The sequence below is a fragment of the Pan paniscus genome, chromosome 9 (assembly GCF_029289425.2).
Source record: "Pan paniscus chromosome 9, NHGRI_mPanPan1-v2.0_pri, whole genome shotgun sequence".
Lineage (NCBI taxonomy): Eukaryota > Metazoa > Chordata > Mammalia > Primates > Hominidae > Pan > Pan paniscus.
The window spans coordinates 102,755,132-102,768,269 of NC_073258.2; the positions used below are offsets into that span (position 1 = coordinate 102,755,132).

Here is a 13,138-nt window from a genome sequence, read left to right on the forward strand (position 1 = left end):
AAGCAGAAAGAAAAGATATTTTATTAAAAGAATAGATGAGTTTGGTATAGGACAAAGGAAATGAAAAAAAGCAAAAAAATAAAAAGCGACTGATATTTTGAGTCTTGCTGATTAAGGGAATGTGATTAACTTTTTAAAATTCCCTTTGAGCCTTCTGAATTGAGGGGATAAATATCCATGTAGAAATGTGTAAAAATAATTTAACCAAAGATGAGGTGAGAGGCCAAGGCTCTAGAAATAGATTTGAAAGTTATGATTGTATATATTGTTGCTTAATTTTCATGTGTACTTTTGTCCCCACAACCAGATTGTAATATTCTAAAGGACAGTGTCTCAGTCTTACATATGCAGGTATTCCCTATAGTGCTTAATTCAGTACTCATGTTGGAGGTATTCAATAAATACCTTGAATGGAAAAATATCACTGACATGAGTGAACACTTCTCAAAGTGTATAAAAGTGGCCCGAAGTTAGATAGATGAGGAGGGTATTTATCTGAGACAAACACTGGGAGGAAACTTCAACCAGAAGGAATATTAGCATGTGAGAAAGCATAGAATCATAAAAGGCATGTTGTGTTAAGGGAGCTACAAGTAGCACAATTTGGCTAATGTGTACAGTGAGAAGAGAGTTGTGGGCAGATAGGTTGGAAAGGAAGCCGTGAGTTAGATCATGAAGAGCCTCGGTAAGGAGTTTGTTTTAAAAACAATTACTGAAAGATTCGAAGCAAACACAATATTTATAGGTTGGAAATATTGCCAGAATGGAAAAGAAAAGGAGAACACTGAAAGCAGTAAAATCAGGTAAAATGGCACTTTAGTTGATGAAAACAATGACTTCTTGAAAGCTATTTAGAAGGTACAATCAATATGCTTTGGTAACTGTTTAAGACCTGGAGTGATTGGGAAGAATCAAAGATGACTCCAGAGATAAGATTTGGTCAGTGAAAAAGTGGTAAAACCATTTATCAAAATGAGGACTATGAGGTTAAGAGGGTAGATCTCATGTTAAGTGTTCTTACCTTAGTAAAAAACAAAAATGATGAATATAAGGGAAGAATAAATAGGTTTAGGGGAGGAAGTAATTGGAAGGAGAATGACATGTTTGAGTTTGAGACACTTATGAGATATTCAAGAGCCAATTTCTTACAGTAAGAAATCTGGGCCATGAATGTAGACATGACAGTCATCAATGAATGAATAAAGTTAAAGTCATGGCAGTATCTGCCAGTGGTAGTCTTAGATTCAGCTAAACAATCAAACTCCCTTAACTGTACCAGGCTATGTTTGGCTTCAATTAGAGACCAGAAAACACTGCATGCCAACTAGGTAACATTCTTCAATAGGAGGAATCCTTATAGAAGGCCACAAGGTAGTTGAGGGGCTAGTTTTTGCTATGTTTCTACCCTCTACAAGTGACAGCTCAGCTTTAAGGCTTATAATGCTTACATTATCACAATGGGTAGGCATCTACCTATTCTGGATAAGACGCCCCATGTTCTAAACAGGAACAAATGTTTTTGTAATGGCTCCATATGAATTTCTCCCATGGAAGAGATATGTCCAGTAATAAGAATTATCATACTCGAGGAAACTCAAAACTATAGCTTTCTAGCAGATACCTGTGGTTTCTTTGCAGTCCTCTTAGTCCAGGTGTGGTTTACCAATGAAGGGCCATTTTCACCATAATCAATGTGCCTTGTAACACAGCTTAAATCCTACTAATTATCCAGAGAAATAGACTTAGAAAGTTAACTCAAAGTTGAATTGGTCCATAGAGAAGGAGAAGATTTTGTTAACCCTTTACTCACACACTAATATAGATAAGGTCACATAGACAGTATAAGTAAGATTACAAAGAAAGTATGGATATAGATAAGAAAAAAAGAAAGTCACATAACTCAAAAATTTTAGCATATAAAGGACAGGCAAAGAAAGAGGAGCTCAAGAAAGAGCCTGAGAAGGAACAACCAGAGAAGTAAGAAAATAAATGGGAAATGTGATGATGCGGAAACCAAGGGAATTAAAATCAAGAAAGATAGTGGTCAAGAAATACCTATTTTTGCAATTACTAGGTAATTAGTTAGCCACAAGCAAAGTAGTACATTGAAGTGATAGAGGTGGAAGCCAGATAACAGTTAGGTTAAGAGACAAGTGGAAGTTGTGGTAGTAATATAATTTACTACCACATTATATGTGGCAATATAATTTTAGAGTACTCTATAGGAAAGCTTGTCTGAAAAGAGATGACAAACAATTAGAGGGAGTCCCGGGATTTATTTAGACTAATTTTAAAAATTCTAAACCAGTTAATGTAGAAGCAATGTACATTTTCTATACAGGGCTTCTTCACTTTCAGGTTTTTTTTTTTCTATCAGTTGTTATACTTTATGTTAATTGAATTATTTTCCTTTTTTGTTTGTTTGTTTGTTTGTTTGTTTTGAGACAGTCTCACTCTGTCTCCAGGCTGGAGTGCAGTGGTGCAATCTCGGCTCACTGCAACCTCCACCTCCCGGGTTCAAGCAATTCTCCTGCCTCAGCCTCCCAAGTAGCTGGGATTACAGGAACGTACCACCACACCCAGCTAATTTTTGTATTTTTAGTAGAGACTGGGTTTCACCATTTTGGCCAGGAGGGTCTCGATTTCTTGACCTCGTGATCCACCCGCCTCGGCCTCCCAAAGTGCTGGGAATACAGGCATGAGCCACCACGCCCAGCCAGATATTTTCAATTTTAAAAACTCTTGTAGAATGAAGAAAAGCATAGGCGTTTTTCTTGTTCAACAGTGTGCAGTTGCTTGAAGTCTTAGAAGAGTTAAACTGTCAGAACAACTTTGCTTTCCCTGCAGCAAACATGTATCTATGATTACAGCAAGTCTGTGCTAGGATCATTAAATAACACACATCATCTTTGTTTTATGAGAAATGATCTTCATTGTGCATTAGAATACCTAGTTAGTTTTCATGTTATTTTAACATACTATTTTGACTTTGACTTCATGATATCTATATCTATCTGTGTGTGTATGTTTATATATATATATATATCACATACATTCTATGTATTTGGAAAACAACAAGTGTATACAATGTATAGTGAGAACACTATGATTTACTTATTAAAAAGTTAGACTTCTCTCCACAGATAACCAATAGTCTTAAGTAATGTATATGAAAGTGCTTTGTAAAATTTGAAATTCTATATAAATATGAGATATTGGAATATTAAGAATCAAGTGTTAGGTTAATGGACATATTTTTATTTATTGAAAATATAATTAAGCTGAAATCATTGATAAACTACTATCACATTAAAAATACATTTTCAGTGGAACGTAAACCTAAATGTGTTAAGAAATAAAGTAATGCCAAGAAATAAGGGGCTTACAAAGAAGCAGAGGTATATCAGTAAGATTATTCTAATGTGGAAAATGTTAGTGGTAGATAAAAATAAGATGTTGGCAATCTGATCATGTAAAAGAGAAAAAAAATATATGATAAAGTGCAGGGCATTTAGTGCTTAAGCCCTAAGATAAATCAGAGAATATGTTCTTATGAACATAGAAGCTGCTTCAGCAAATAGTGAGATATAAGAATATTAATAAGGGAGTAAAGTTAAAAATATAAGAAGTAATTAGTCTTCTGTCACCATCAAATCCTTATCATAAAGCTAATATGCTTGACCATTCTGGAAGGTGTAAGGTAAAAGGGGATATATTGTCTCCCATATTAAATGGTTAAACTTTAATAAAATGATACTGCTAGATATCTATCTCCAATATCCATGTATCTGTGGTGTGGCAGTTGATCCTGAACTACATGCTACACTGAGAAATCTGGCCAGAGCTGAGCGGTTATCTATTGACCTCTATTTGCCCTTTGAACTCATGCTTTAAACCAGATTGTCCAGCCCATATTCCTGTATCTGTATGAGTAAAAGGCTTCTGAGAAGTGAAAATACTCTAAGAGCAAGAAATAAGAAATGGCGAACCTGAGTAAGCTATGTACGTTTTTCAGTACATGTGAGAGGACACTGGTTGATCAAAGGATGATCATGCATGGACCCTATGGACAAGAAAATAACATGACTCAAAAGCCTAGAGGCAGCCCAATAAACCAAAAAAAAATAATCTTAATAAGGCTGTCTCTCTACCTGCCTGTCCAAATGCTTTTCCACCTGTGCAGATCCATTCCTGCCTGTCCAGCTGTCTCCACACCTGACCCCTACTTACCTGATCAACTGTCTCCTCCGCGGGTCCCATTGCGGTCCCACCACTTCCAAATTCTTCCTAGCTACCCAACTGTTTCTCCTGCCCGCCAGCCCCATATACTGCCTATCCATCCATCTGTACCCTCTACTCTTCCAAAGACCTTTGCACCAGTCCCATTACTGCCTTACCCAATTAAATATCATCCTCGTCCTCCAACCCCGGCTACTTCCAGCATTTCTAGCAGTTTCCCTCGTCTACCAGCACCAATTCCTTCTTGCCCACCTGGCCATCTACCCCACGCACCCCAGAGTTCTCCAATCATTCCTGACCCTGAGTCACAGCACAAGTTATTTTACAAAACTTTCAGACCCAAACATTTCCTTCCAGCACAGCATTCTACCGCAGCCACTCTAATGCCTACCCTTGTTCATCGTTCCCTTCCAGCTCCACTGGTTGTTTCCCCAACCCCTTTGGAACCTCTCCCTGTTTTGAAGCCTTCCTGTTTATCCAGTCACCCCCCTTATCCACCAGTCCCCACTCTTTCTTATGTCACTCCGTTGCCTGCACATCCTGCTAGCTTGGATCCTTTTCAGTCAGTCCAGCAATCTGTTCCACAAGCCACAGCATTGTCAAATCAGCCCGAGGCCTTTGCAGATCATCCGCCAGCCTCAGTTCTCTCCCTTGCATCTCCCTGTCATTCTCCATCTTCTTCTTTGCCTTCATCTCCTTCTACTTCCACATCCTTTTCTTCAGCCTGTATACTGTTTTCTTCCTCCTCATCTATTCTTTCCTCTTCTTCGACTTCCTGTTCTACTTCTCCATCCTTACCTCCTTCATCTATCCCTCTTTTTTCCTCTCCTTTGCATTCATCTTCCTCTCCAGGTTTGCCTCCAACTTATTTAGCTTTTCCCTCTCCAGTTTCTCCTGTTTCTTCTTCCTTTATGATTTCCTCTTCCTTTCCCCCTATTCTTCACTCTCCTTCTGTTTCTACCTCCCCATCTCCTTTTATTCCTATCCACCCCTTCAATCCTCCTCATTGGGGGAAGAAAGTAGAGAAGAGAAGAGAAGAAAGTGGAGTAGAGAAGAAAGGAATAGAGAAGAAAGTTGAGACACGACAACTTTAAAGGTAAATAAATTGAGTTTATTAGATATTTTGTAGATATAGCAATATTTTGTTTGGGAAGGGTGACTGAAGGGGAAGGATTATCTAAGAGTAGGAAAGTGTAAAAGGAAGAGACAGAAACATACTCTCAATGTTCAGGAACTTGTATTAAATACCTTCTTGCTCTCCCTGATTAAATGTGTGATCACAAAGGGATAGTTAATCTAGTAATCATTGACCTTGACTACTCCAGTCTGTCCAAATAAAGATATATATATGGATATTGGAGATAGGGAATAGGTATATATCACATGTGGCCATTGTCACCTTCCAAAACATTTTTATTCTCATTAAAGTGGGAATAGTTTAATTGAATTAGGAATAAATGCTCTTGGGATTCACACTGCCAGCCCCAGTGCAGCAGCATTCAGCTATATGGTAGTCTCATCCCCATCCTATCCTCCCCCAAAAATCTTCTTTAGTTCTTTGCTTTCACTTTGTATATGTGCTGAAATCTAACATGCTATAGATTTGCAGAAGATACAAAATTCTAATAGAAAATGATGTCATGCACTGAAAATGTTTGGATGGCCCTTTAGCATAGTAAAGGTAGACTCTATATTAAGGGTACGCTTCTGTGGCATAAAAACCATGCTTATGTTCCTGTTTATATTCCTGAAATAACTGAAAATAAGTGAGTACTTGGCCTCCATTGAGGACGATCCAAGTTCCCAATGCTAGTTAAATAGGGAGGAAATTCCTGCCGACCCTGACAAGCAATTTTTATATTTTCTATCTGCTTGAATCTTCAACCAACACTATTAGGGTTACAGTTTTTTCCTAACCTACTAGCCATGACATCAACTCAGAAAGAAGGGTAATGCAGTATATTATTATCCATATAGGAATGCTCTTAAAGACCTGAGGACTGACTCTACACAGGAATTACTTCTACCCTTATCCCAGATTATAGAGGGATAGGTTATAATAATCAAAGCCATGAATTACTGGGCATTCCTATATGAAGGTGGAGTTCTTTACTGGTACTTTAGTCTCGCAACTATTTTTATTCTACTATTGATTGCCTTAAATTCTCATTCTAACATGTCTATATATTTCTCCAATATCCTTATATGTGGTTATCTGGACAAACACACACGTATTACACCTAATGTGTCATGTATATACATATAGAAAGAAGTTAACTTTATTTAAATGTACTAAGCACTTTTTATGTCTGGTTCACAGAGCTATAGATTCTGCCTTGCCTTCCGCATTATCAAAAAATGATCACAAGCATCAGAAACAACTCTTATCCAAAATCAGTTGTGAGAAAGAAATGAATGAAAACATGAGGGCAACCTTGGCTACTAGCAAAAATGTGTTCCAGCTTAAACTGGAGGAAACTCAGAAACTCCTCGAAGATCAACATCTAAGCAATTTGCAAGTATGAAACTATAAAAATGTTGTTAATATTTTAATTCCTTGCACTAATTTTGCTCCACTTTTGCAGTGTTCTCCACTAAAGAAATATCTTACTAGCTGAGAGTAGGCCATGAAAGAGAGTGTGGATGAATCAGCACAAATTCATCATAGAAACTATAGAAATAATTTTTTAGTTTTTTCCTTACCTTTGAAAGTACAATGTAATGTATTATTGTTAGAGATTGTATTATAAAAAGCAACCAGAAAATTATAATACATGTAGATATTAGTTTCTTAATGGAAATATGGCAGAATTTGCTAGAAATGATGTTTGTAATCTATCCCTAGTAGGGCATATACTTTATTTTTTCCACAACTGAATACAGATATCGGCTGATTTTCCTACATGTTCATCCATGTACTTTATTTTTCATTAATAATTATGCACATTTATGAGATTTTTAATAAACCAATATAAGATTAAATTCATAACATTGGCCTGATTCATCCAACAATTAATCAACAGTGGCAAGGCTAAGAAAGCAAAACAGAAGATTCCTGGCAGCTATCGTGATGTGCCTTCCTACCATAAACAACTATAATTATGAATAAAATAAATAAAACAACTGCTTGTAGACATGGGTCAGAGGCAGTGCAGGATGTGATCTTGAAAAGGGGAAAGAAATGATGTAAGCCTTATAACCTAGGCTTTCTACGTAGTTATGTTGCCTGAATAAGCCTTAAAAAGATCCACTAGTAACCCAAGCTACCTATTAAACAAAAAAACTTAACACTTTTTTCTTTTTTCCTTTTTTTTTCTTTCTTTTTTTTGAGATGGAGTCTCACTCTGTCACCAGGCTGGAGTGCAGTGGTGCAATCTCGGCTCACTGCAACCTCCGCCTCCCAGGTTCAAGCAGTTCTCCTGCCTCGCCTCCTGAGTAGCTGGGACTACAGGTGCCCGCCACCACGCCCAGCTAATTTTTGTACTTTTAGTAGAGACGAGGTTTTACCATGTTGGCCAGATGGTCTCCATCTCTTGACCCCATGATCCGCCCGCCTCAGCCTCCCAAAATGCTGGGATTACAGGCATGAGCCACCATGCCTGGCCAACACTTTCTTAAAGAAGACTATGAAATCTAAATATTCAATAACATAATGCTCACAATGTCAGCATTCAATCAAAACTTACTAGACATGTGAAGAATCAGGAAAATATGACGCATAACCAGGAGAAGAGTAGTCAATATAATCAGACAGAAATAACAGAGATGATGGAATTAACCAACAAGGAATTTTAACGTATTTTTACAAATATTTTCAAGGAATTAAAGTAAAAATGTACATAAGAAAGACAATTTAAAAAAGAAATAAACAGACCTTCTAGTTCTGAAAAACATACTATCAGAAATGAAAAATTGACTGGATGGACTTAACATTGCAGTCATTGCAGAACAAAAGATTAGTGGACTTGAAAACATAGCAATAGAAATTATCCAAGCTGAAGCTTTGGGAGAAAAAGGCTGGAAAAAAATGAACAGTTTGTTAGTGACCTGTGAGACCATATAAAGCCATCAACACATTTAATTAAAAATAAAATTTAAATAAAATTTCACAAAGTAGGAATGGAAATGTTTAAAGAAACCATTGCTGGAAATGTTTCAAATTTGATGAAAATTATAAATCCACAGACTCAAGAAGCCCAACAAACTCCAAGAAGGATAAGTGTATGCACACACACATACCACAGAAAGGCACGTAAAAATCAGATTAAAGCCAGAGGGAAAAAAGATATGTTACATGCAGGGCAATAAAGATAAGATGGACCGCTAATGTAACTTATAAGCAAAACTTGAAATTGATCATAATGTTTCATTATTTAGTGGTGGAAAAAAATCTGAAGAAAAAAAAAGTATTGTTTATGAAATCAGAAGTTGCCAAACTTCTTCTGAGGTGATTTGGGAGATGAAGCAATTACAGACCTATGCAAATGGAAATCTTAGAGCCATGGATGTCATACTTATATCTAGAAGGATCTTCTAACGCAAATTTCTGTGTCTCACTAGATGTAACCTCAAAGGATGCCTTCCAGGCCTGATTTCATCATCATTATCAGTTAAAACAACTTAGTTCCAAGAACAGGCATTGAAGTAGCTATGCTTTGTTTTGTTCCCTGTTTGGGTTGAGTGACTATCACTTTAAGAAGTATGCCAAAGGATGTGATAAATAGGGACTAAATGCTAAAAATATAAAACTCTCATGAATAATTTTTAAAACTTATTCCACAACACTAAATCAATAAGAACTATATAAATTAAAATATTTTTATTCTGTAATTTATTTACTTTATTTCTTAGTTTACTTACTGGGATAGAAAAAGAAAGTACTTTTGTCTAATACCATAGTATGTAAATTTTTAAAATTTACATATTTTAGATAAATCTAAAATGTATGATAAATCTTAAGGGATATCAATTTTCTTTCCATTCAGCATTTTGACTAGATATACAATTTAATGTCTTCTTAAAATTTATTTCTATATATGTGATGTAGATTAATGCATGCTAGGTATGTGTGAGAAAACAAATATTTTTAAACATTTACCATACATTGAAGTAATTTTAAAATGTTATTAAAGACTGATAAATTTCATGTAAATTTCAGTGAAATAGTGATGTAAATGTCTATGGAATTTATGGAAATTACTACTATGCTAAACCTCCAAAAGGAGTCATTAAAGTCAATAGTTTTTGAGCCTAAACCCATATGAAAATTACCTGGGGAATTTAAATAATACCAGTATATGGACCCCATCCAAGTATTAAATCAGCAGGACCCAGGTATAGATATTTTACACAGTTCTTTATGTGATTTTAACATGTAGCCAGAGTTAACAGCCTTACTACAGTCCACAAAATTAAGTTTTATAAAAAGATATAGCCCCTACTAACAGGAAACTCACATTAGGATCACAGAGCTTTTAGGAGCCTCATTCAAGTCCAGTGAATGTTTTAGGAAAAAAATACAATTTATAAATAATTATTTTTCAGAATCTCACTTGTTATTACTAAGCCTTCAAGAAACTTCATACTCTAAATGGAATAGCAATAACAAAAATTTTTTTTAAGTTCTAACTGTGGCTAGAATAAGCAGGTATTACTTTAGGAGTTGAAATCAAAGCAAGCATACTATACTATAAGTCTTTGTTACCTCCCAATTTTTTACCTTGAGGATTGCTGCAGGGATAAGAATTATTTATATACCTATGATGTTTATAGTCATACTACTCTATATGCAAGGAGAATTGGGCTCAGTAACAATGGTATGTTGAATCGTTAATCTTGGCATTTAAAAGTTTATAAGCTATAAAACAATGTTCTTTTATTTTCCAGAAATTTTGTGATGAAGTTAATCAGATAACCAATTCTGAAACCCTCTCAAGTATAGACAGTCTTGAGGCTACAGAGCATGAAGAAATATATTTAACACTTAATAAGGAGCATTCCACATCTATCCAGCAGAATACCATTTCCCTCAAACCAGCAAATATGCAATCAACTAATCTCAGCTGCTTTGATGAAGATAAACTGGCATTCTCTAAAACTCAACATATAAATAATTGGCTTACAAATTTAGATGCTTCAAATACTCAGAATGTCACAGCTTTCTCAGATATTTTAAGTAAATCTAATGTTCTGCCTTCATGGGAATGTTTTAATAGTAAAGAACAAAATCCATCTCCTTTGAATGGAACAGTGGAAAGAGCCACAAATACTGCTAATAATTCAGTACCCTTTGTATCTAGCCCACCCATGTTTGTACTAGATAAAAAATGTGAAAAGCCCTCTGAAACTAGCACTATGAGGACAACTGACTCCACTTCTGGAGCATTCAAAAGAGAGAGACCATTAGTTACTGAGAGCCCAACATTTAAATTTAGCAAATCCCAAAGCACTTCAGATTCTCTAACCCAGGAAGTGGCTACATTTCCAGACCAAGAGAAATATTCTGAATTAAATCAAGAAAATGGAACTACTTCAATTCCTACTTCATGTGTACCAGTGGCAATGCCTTTAGTTTTGCCATCTAATATACAGTCAGCTAGACCTTCAGCAAAGAACAGTATACACATAAAAGAAATTGATGCAGTGCAGTGTTCTGATAAGTTAGATGAATTGAAAGATGGTAAAGAAGAAGAGATCAAATATTTTAATTGCAATAAGGAAGAGTTGCCTTTATTTTCAGACAGTTTTCAAGATGCCTATATACCTCACAATCCTGATTCAAAAGATGAAAAACAAAAATTAGCTGAAACATCATCCTTGTCTAATGTAACTTCTAATTATGACTTTGTTGGCCAGCATAAGAAAATGAAATACAACATCCATGAGAGAAATGGTGTGAGATTTCTTAAAAGTATTTTAAAAAAAGAATCTAAATATGAACATGGTTATCTTAAGGCATTAATTATAAATCAGAGCTTTAAGTTTGGAAATCAAAAAGCAGCAGCTATCAGAGATAGTATTGAATTAACAAAGGAAAAAGGTGCAGAAATTCCAAAGACTATTAAAAAACTGAGGTGGTTTGATGAAACTAGCAATATAGAAAACAATGCTGAAAACAGTCATTCACTGAAGAATAAAACAGGAACAACTCAACAGCATTCTCAACAATTCCACATTCAAAGTGGTGCTGGAAGCAACATAATTAGTGTTTCTACTTGTGCTGTAAATTCTGCTGATACAAAGAAGTCCAGGGAGGATTCTATCTCTGAAAATGTTACGACTTTAGGAGGATCTGGAGCAGACCATATGCCTTTGAACTGTTTTATACCTTCAGGTTATAACTTTGCTAAACATGCCTGGCCAGCCTCAAAAAAAGAAGAAAGTAAAATCCCTGTACATGATGATTCTAAAACTAAGCAAGGTAAGCCACAAAGAGGTAGAGCAAAAATAATTAGAAAACCAGGATCTGCAAAAGTCCAATCAGGCTTTATATGTACAAACAGAAAAGGCGCTGTCATTCAACCACAGTCTGCAAGCAAAGTCAACATATTTACACAAGCTCAGGGAAAATTAATTATACCTCGTCCTCCTCCTCAATCTACATCAAATATTAGAAGTGGTAAAAATATACAAGTGTCTCAGTGTCAACCAGTAACTCCTGAAAATCCTCAAAACATTATTACACATAACTCTTTTAATTCAAAACATGTGCTTCCAACAGAACACAGTTTGAATCAGTGGAATCGGGAAAGTAGTTCTCCACTCTCAAATGCTTGTTCTGACCTAGTCACTGTGATACCATCACTGCCATCATATTGTTCTTCAGAGTGCCAAACTTTCGCAAAAATAAATCATTCAAATGGCACTCAAGCAGTTGCCCAGCAAGATGCGACATTATATTGCACCCAAAGAAGTCCTGTTTGTGAAGAAAGTTATCCGTCTGTGACTCTAAGAACTGCTGAAGAAGAATCAGTTCCCTTATGGAAAAGAGGGCCTAATGTCCTGCATCAAAATAAGAGGGCTACAGGTAAGAATACATTTATAGCTTTTTATAGATAAAATGTACACCTTTGTTAAAGTCATGTGAAATTGTTCCTATTTATGTATGGCCATACATACTACATAAATATTAATATTAAACAATAGCTTTATAGAAATAACTTACCTCCAGGCCAAGCACAGTGGCTTACACCTGTAATCCCAGCACTTTGGGAGGCCCAGGCGGGCAGATCACTTGAGGCCAGGAGTTCAAGACCAGCCTGGCCAACATAGCGAAATCCCATCTCTACTAATAGAAAAGTTAGCCCGGCATGGTGGTGCGTGCCTATAGTCCCAGCTACTCGGGAGGCTAAGGAAGAAGAATTGCTTGAACCTGGGAGGTAGAGGTTGCAGTGAGCCGAGATCATGTCACTGCACTCCAGCCTGATGACAGAGCAAGACTCTGTCTGAAAAAAAAAAAAGAAAAGAAAGAAGTAACTTACCTCCTGTAATACTGTGATTTTTGGCCAGGCACGGTGGCTCATGGCTGTAATCCCAGCACTTTGGGAGGCCAAGGCACGCGGATTTACTTGAAGTTGGAAGTTCGAGACCAGCCTGGCCAACGTGACGAAACCCTGTCTCTACAAAAATACAAAAATTAGCCGGGCATGGTGGCGCGTGCCTGTAATCCCTGCTGCCTGGGAGGAGGCAGGAGAATTGCTTGAACCCAGAGCCCAGGAGGAGGAGGTTTCAGTGAGCCAAGGTGGTGCACCACTGCACTCCAGCCTGGGCAACAGAGCCAGACTCTATCTAAAAAAAAAAAAACAACAACAACATTGTGACATTAGTAGCTGAATCCTTTTAAGAGAATGACCCAACCAGTGCTCAACTGAAATTAGAAACTTTTGCCAGCCTCCATTTT

The 13,138-nt window shown here is 36.4% G+C and overlaps 2 protein-coding genes across 5 annotated transcripts in view; one reads left to right on the plus strand and one right to left on the minus strand.

Annotated features, from left to right (window-relative positions):
* Nucleotides 1-13,138, minus strand: part of ANGPTL5 (angiopoietin like 5) — a 107,326-nt gene that overhangs the window by 61,272 nt on the left and 32,916 nt on the right. The gene's annotated exons all lie outside the window — the stretch shown is intronic.
* CEP126 (centrosomal protein 126) overlaps nucleotides 1-13,138 on the plus strand; it is an 83,474-nt gene that overhangs the window by 37,014 nt on the left and 33,322 nt on the right. For 3 of the 4 annotated variants that reach the window (XR_010113487.1, XM_003828390.6, XM_034933586.3), the window contains exons 5-6: nucleotides 6,560-6,758; nucleotides 10,126-12,265. Coding sequence is in view for 3 of the 4 variants with exons in the window: in XM_003828390.6 (XP_003828438.3) it covers nucleotides 6,560-6,758; nucleotides 10,126-12,265 (2,339 nt within the window). In the remaining variant the exon portion in view is untranslated. Of the gene's footprint in view, nucleotides 1-5,200; nucleotides 5,336-6,559; nucleotides 6,759-10,125; nucleotides 12,266-13,138 lie in introns of those variants that run through there. The other variant, XM_034933588.3, reaches the window with a different exon arrangement.